This window comes from Triticum dicoccoides, unplaced genomic scaffold, assembly GCF_002162155.2.
Source record: "Triticum dicoccoides isolate Atlit2015 ecotype Zavitan unplaced genomic scaffold, WEW_v2.0 scaffold159402, whole genome shotgun sequence".
Taxonomy (NCBI): Eukaryota; Viridiplantae; Streptophyta; class Magnoliopsida; order Poales; family Poaceae; genus Triticum; species Triticum dicoccoides.
In genome coordinates this window covers 1-6909 of record NW_021213974.1, presented here as the reverse complement: position 1 = coordinate 6909, position 6909 = coordinate 1, and the positions used below count along the sequence as shown (strand labels likewise).

Here is a 6909-nt window from a genome sequence, read left to right as displayed (position 1 = left end):
GATATTCCCTCCTATCCATAATAAGTGTTGTCGTTTTAGTGGATCGGAGGGAATATTATTTTAAGAAAATGAGTACCCCGGCAAAACTGGCTACAGGACACACTCCACCTGGCTTTCATCCATTCGCCGAAAACACGCCGCCGCATAACCCGGAGCCGTGCTAGGGAAATCATGCCCATTTGATTTACCAGGAAATAGCAAAATACTACAGCACATTACAAGTTATATATCCGGGCCAAATGACGATATTGCCCTCATATCTCCAGTGCCCGTATAAGCACCCAAACTTCAACACAAACTCTCACACTCTCATCACAGCAGCTCTCTCCTCCCATCCCTTGATCCCGAAGAAGAAGAGGCTGTAGCTTGCATGAGGAGGAAGATGGAGGCGAAGAGGTCGAGGCCGCCCACCATTGCCGCACTGTGCGTGCTCCTCCTCCTGGTGCTGCTGCCCGGGGAGGTGGCCGCCAAGTCCAAGTTCTGCAAGTGCTTCGACGACTGCTTCCCCGGGTGCACGAACGACGACGTGCCGCGCTTCCTCTGCAAAGTGTTCTGCGCCAACAAGTGCAGCCCCAACCAGGCCGCCAGAGGCGGCGACGCCATGTGCAGGATGGCCTGCAACAAGCTGGATATCGAAATCTGCGGCTGGTCAGCGGCACCGACAGGTAAGATGCAGGGTTTTGAATTTCGGCCGTAAAAAATGGATTTCGGCCGAATTTCGGCCATCTCGGCCTAGGGCGAAATCTATCTTCCGCCGAAATTGGTCAAATTTGAGAAATTTTGGTCAAATTTTAATCAAATTTCAGTCAAAATTTGGTCAAATTTCGGCCGAAATTTTTAAAAACGACCGAAAGTCGGCCATCTCGGCCTAGGGCGAGAAAAATCACAAAACGAAAATCAAAACGCTGGTAAGATGTCGGACCATCTTGATCAGTGATCACATCGCGTTTGCTCCATCGAGTCTGCGTTTCCTTTTCTTCTGACAAGTGTCATTTGTGCTTCTGTTCTCATGGTTTTGCAGATGCAGCTGATGCGGCCATCTGCGTGGAAAGCTGCAACAAGAAATGGAGCCACAATTAAGGCCCACAATTAAGCTGTTACGTTTTAGGAGAAGTAAAAAGATATCTACAATGCTTGTCGATCATGTGATCGTATATATGATGTTGAACCTCTCCGTAATTGTAGCAGCAACCAATAAAATGAGTATCTCAATATGTAACGTGTAAGGCATACATACACAATATAAAGTTAATTTGGCTTTGATTTGGCATTCCCATGACTGGATCGTAACAACCAAATGTAAATCCTCTGTGTGCGACTTTGTTTTCGTTATAACTTATCGCATAGAAGCTAGCTCATAATTTTTTTCAAATGTTAGCCAATTCATAAAAGAATCCAAAATTTGGGCAGCTGATCTAACATCCATGGCTTCACAGCATCTCAAAATAGAAGGAAATCGCCATCCATTTATGCAGTAGAAAATAGCACCAGGCTACTGCAGGTACAATTCAGTTCAACTTGTAGGAGCTTCTTCTTCCCAAACTCCCAGGTCAGACTATTTCATGGGATTCAACATTCATTATAGTCAGAACTGTGGTTTAAATATTGTGGTACAAAATTCAACCCGCAAAAAACAAACACGCACAAAACCACTATGATAATAACCTCGGATCTTAAACTGGTAGACTCAGCATCCATAACTGTGCCTATCAGCATAGACCAATTGCATGTAGCATCGAAGCAGGCTCATTTTCCGCATAGCGGATACTTCAGTTTCAGTAGATGATTTTGCGGCATGAATTCACAAGGGTTTGTAACATATGCAAGGTTTTCAGGTGGTGCTTGCCTGTGTAAAAGAATGAACAGATAATTTGCCGCATGTAACTAGAAGAATTTTTTTTCTGGCTTGTCTGTGTTACACTGGAATTATTACATCCAAATGGCAGAAGCTTGTAAACTGGTTGGAAGTATTTACCTCCTGCCATGTCAATGAAATCTGATTCCTCTCACGCGCAAATATATAAAAACAGCTAAAGAGATATTACCAAACATAGGATAACCTCAACTATTATATAAAAACAGCAATGCATCAAAAACTGCATTCGATTTTCTTTCTACATCAACACAAACAGCTTCATAAGGGCTTGTCTAATCAGTTAAAGATCCGAGGGTATTCTCGTAGTGATTGATATTTTGTTCAGAAAATGAATACCATGGCAAAACTGACTACAGGACACTCCACCTGGCCATCACCCATTCGCCGAAACATGCCAAGCAATCGAGCCGTGACGCGACGCTATGAAATCATAGTCTTGATTTGCACTGAAAATAGCGAAATACTATGCTCGATGCTTTCGGTGTCTCAGCCGCAAGCATTTCGCCAAGGATTGCGAGGAGCCGCTAAAGTGCTGGCGTTGCTACAAAGATTTCCATCTTGCCAGCCAGTGCCTTGGCCCTTCGTCAAAGCTCTCCTCGACGGTGCCTTCCCACGGTCCTCGACTTGGTGTTGGGAATCGCCGTGACGCGCCGGCCAGCCATGCTTCTAGGAAGCGCTCATACGCCGAGGCTCTCTTAGCGCCACCCCTTGGAGATCACTTGGCTCGTAGTGTGGACGGCTGTGTCTTCCCTCTCGCTCCGGTTGAGCAGGATCTCCTTGCTGCTATGCTCTCGGCTAGGCCGGTGGGCATCGATCCGTGGCCTAATGATCCTATGCTTGATGAAGCAATGGTGCCTTCCCCTCAGGTTTTGCCTGTCATCCTTGGTCCTAGGGACTGCTCCGCTTGGGGCGATGACATGTGGTTCAGCCATGGTGCCTCGTCCGTAGGGAGTGAGGAATATGTTGATCCTATGTGCTCAGAGGCTACTCTTCTGTCGCCACACCATGGAGGCTCCTCCTCGTCTTCTGTGGTGCACTCCCTTGTACGTCTGATGCCGAGTCCAGAGGAGCCGCTTGGTTTCAACGCGCCTGATGTTCTGGTTGAGCCTATGGATGAGGTGTGCAATGTTGTTGCGAAGGTGGTGCAAACTAAAGCGGCACCACTATCTCTGGAGGATTTTCTCAGCAAGGTTACTTGTTCGCTCCCACAACCTCTGCTTGGGACCCCAGTGCCTTCGCATGGGGAGAAGAATGGCGGGCGACAGAGCGGGCGTCTGGATAAGAAGAACAAGGCGTGCAACATCCCGACATCCAAGCGTGCAGAGTATAGAATATTGGAGGCTTTTGATGAATTGCCGGAGGTCGGCAAAGCAGAGGGGCCAGAGCAAAAGATGCAAGCATACCTGGACATGTACAAAAAACCGCTCTCACTGCAAGTGATCGAGGCGTTGAGCTCTTTGGCGAGGATCGCTGGGAAGTCAAAGTTGGACCTGTCAGGATGTTTTCCACCTGATAATATTAGCACATGATTCTTTGAGGCCGAGTCAGAAGAGTCTTTCGGTATGGACAGTTTCCCTTCGGCGAGTGGCAGTTTTTTCGGTTGCACTTGAGCCTCGCCTAGCTGCCTTGGGCTTGGGTGCTTTGGTGTCTGGCTCTGATGTTGTCCCTTGATGCTATAGTTGTCTTGTCCCTGTCCCCAAGTTCTAGTGCCTTTTTTCTCGTTTTCTTTTTTTCTTTCTTTTTGGGGTTTCATTCGGTTTTCCCTGATTAGCCGAGAATGTTAGGTTTTCGGGTCCGGTTTTCCTTATAAACTGGACCAACTCTCTTCTTCTCAATGAAATGCAGGAACCCCCTGCCCCTTTCGAGAAAAAAAAACTGCCTTACGAATTATCCAGGCCAAATGTTGGTTTTGCCCTCAGAGCTCCTGTGCCCCAAAACTGACTAGCAGAATCACCAGTCAGTCACCAACAGCAGTTCCTTCTCCTCTTGTGACCCTGAAGGAAGAGATGGTGAAGAAGACAGTGGCAGCCACTGCCGCGTTGTGCATCATGCTCCTCGTGCTGCCGTCCATGTCCGAGTTCTGCAAGTGCTTCGATGTGTGCTACCCCAGGTGCAGGAGCGCCGGCATGCCGCACTTGGCCTGCATTCCGTTCTGCGCCAAGAAGTGCAGCTGCAACACGCCAATACCAACCAGGCCGTCGACAGTGGCGCCGCCACGTGCATGATGGCCTGCAAGATACACTTCTGCGAATCGTCAGCGGCGCCAGCCGGTAAGACGGCAGACCACCTTGATCACGTTTTTCCTCTTCTTGACGAGTTGAATCTGCCTGTTCTTTTACATTTGACATGAACAATTTCGTCTTGCATTGCTATTTTGCAGATGCGGCTGACGCCGACCTCTGCGTGCAGAACTGCAACAAGATATGGAGCCACAAGGCCCATAATTAAGTTCCAAGCTGCTCCCTTTTAGGAGGAGAGAACAAGATTTGAAGAGCTAGCTTGCTGATCATGCCATGGTATATATATACGATGTCGAACCGCTGTGATTGTGGCAACAACCGATAAAATTAATTTCTGTGGTTGTCATCTATACGTTGAGGCATATCAATAATAATGTTAACATGTCTTTGTTTGGCCTGCCCCTGACTCATGCCTCTAAAATGAGCTTCTATACTTAGAGGCATATACATAATAATAAGGCTTTTGACAATTATCACAATTGCCATTCCGTGGCAAAACCAAAATAGATTAGAGTGGCAATTGTGATACATTGTCAAAAGCTAGAGTGGCAAAAGTGAAATAAAATTAATTTGCTGTTGCCACATAATGGCAATTGTGATATTTTTCAAAAGCTAAGAGTGGCAATACTGAAATGTCAAAATCTAGAGTGGCATAAGGAAAATTGGCAAAATCTAGAGTGGCAAAAACAAAATTTTCCCTGGCTTTGATTTGGCCTATCTCTGGCCCTGACACGATCATAACTACCAATTTTACTTGTCTTTTTTAGAGGAAAAAAGCGAAAATATATTTCTTGAACTAATTAACTCACAGAGGATTTAAAATTCAAACATTAGCCAAACATCAGGACCTTCACCACACCTCAGACAAAGAAGACAAGAAAAAACATCCCAGAAGCAAAGTAGCATTACTACTGAAACATTCGCCTCGCTTCAGACAAGGATGAAAAAGAACATATCCGAGCCAAAAAGTAACATTGCTACTGAAACTTAGAGCAAATCAAGGCTGGTATGGATTTAGCTTTGATGTACATATCCCTGTACTGATAAGAACAACCAAATTGTTCATCTTTACTTTTTGCAAGGAAATAAGCGAGATGTTTCATTTCTTCAGAAGCTAGCTCCAAAAACATTTCAAATGCTAGCCGGCTCATGAAAGAATCCGAAATTCAGTCAAATCAAATATTAGCATCCCAAAGAAAGCAGAGTAGCACTGAAACCCTACCCTGGTTGAATCGCCAGTAGAAGCAAATAGCAGAGTAACTGACAAAAAACTACCAGTTTTGGGGTTGGCGTCCCACAGAACTACAACTATCAAAATTTTGACCGAAAACTACCACTTTTTTCGTAATTCGTCCCTAAAAACTACAACTTTCGGCTGATGACTGTTTTAGACGTTTTAAACACATTAATGACAAGCAGGACCCACCCATCAGGGCTGACGTGGCAGGAAAGTCAACGTCATTTATTTTGACCGTTATGACAAGTAGGGCCCAGACGTGAGCATCCACCTTATTCTTCGTCCTCCTCTTCTCTCTATGTGGCATTTCAACAAACACTTAATGTGCATCGACCGTGGGCGAGGACTCTGCCAAGATGGAAATAAAATCATTTTTTTCTGGCACCAACTATTCTGCTGGAATTACATCCAGAAGCTTGTAAACTGCTTGGAAGTATTTACTTGCTGACATGCTATTGAAGTCTGACCTCTCTCATGCGTAGCTGTACAGCTAAAGAGATACTAGTAGAACAATGTTCAGTTGTTCACTTGACTGTTATATAAACAGCATTGGATTTGGATCAGAACTGCATTCTGTTTCCTTTTTACATCAACGCAGGCAGATACATGAGGGGATTGTCTTAGAAAACAGAGATGACCAGCATTCCCTTATCTCTAATCATGTTTAGATCAAAGTTAGTTTCATGGTGAGTGACATTATCTTCAGAAAATGAGTACCATGGCAAAACTGGCTACGGGACACACTCCAGCTGGCCTTCATCCATTCGCCAAAAACACGCCGCTGCATAACCCGGCCCTGGTTGAATCCTTAGCTATGCATTCAGTAGCAAATAGCAGCTGGAAGGCAGGTGCAATTCAGTTCAACTCACAGGAGCTTCTTCCCAACTCCCAGGTCATGCCTACTGATGGGATTCAACATTAGTTATTAGTCGGAACTATACTTCTAAATACTGAGGTGCAAATTCAATAACAACAAAAACACGCATAAAACGGGACATAAAAGAACATAGGCAAAGAAATATATGATTCAATGAAGGCGCATGGCAGAATGACGTTGCCAAAAATAAACGAGGCATCATTGAGATATTTACATAAACTTACAACTGTAACTTGAGAAGCACAACTTACAATAATTTGAAACAAAAACAGTAGTAGATATACAGAACACATCATTGTCAAATTTACTGAATATTCCCATAACAACACACTCATTAATATCGTAAAATAAAGAATACACACACTCAGACTATTAGCTGGTTAGAACTCAGAAGGGACTGGAGTCATCTGGAGCTATTCTTAAGTTTATTATACACAATATTGCAAGAAAAACAAAATATACTAGTACTAAAATCTCGTGACAAAATAACCACACATCTTAAACTGATAGCCACAACATCCATAAATGTGTCTAGCAGCATGAACACAGTTGCGTGTAGCATCCAAGTAGGCTCATTTTCCGCAGAGCGGATACTTGTATATGATTTGCGGCATGAGTTCGCAATGGTTTGTAACATGTGCAAGGTTTTCGGATGTGCTTGCTTGTGTAAAAGAATGAA

The 6909-nt window shown here is 44.6% G+C and overlaps 1 protein-coding gene across 1 annotated transcript; it reads left to right on the top strand.

The window, feature by feature from the left end:
* Positions 1-324: 324 nt before the first annotated feature.
* On the top strand, positions 325-1263 carry LOC119344206. Its single transcript, XM_037614757.1, has 2 exons — positions 325-665; positions 1022-1263. The coding sequence occupies exons 1-2, from the start codon at positions 371-373 to the stop codon at positions 1078-1080; spliced, it is 354 nt and encodes a 117-aa protein (XP_037470654.1). The 5' UTR covers positions 325-370; the 3' UTR covers positions 1081-1263.
* Positions 1264-6909: the final 5646 nt, after the last annotated feature.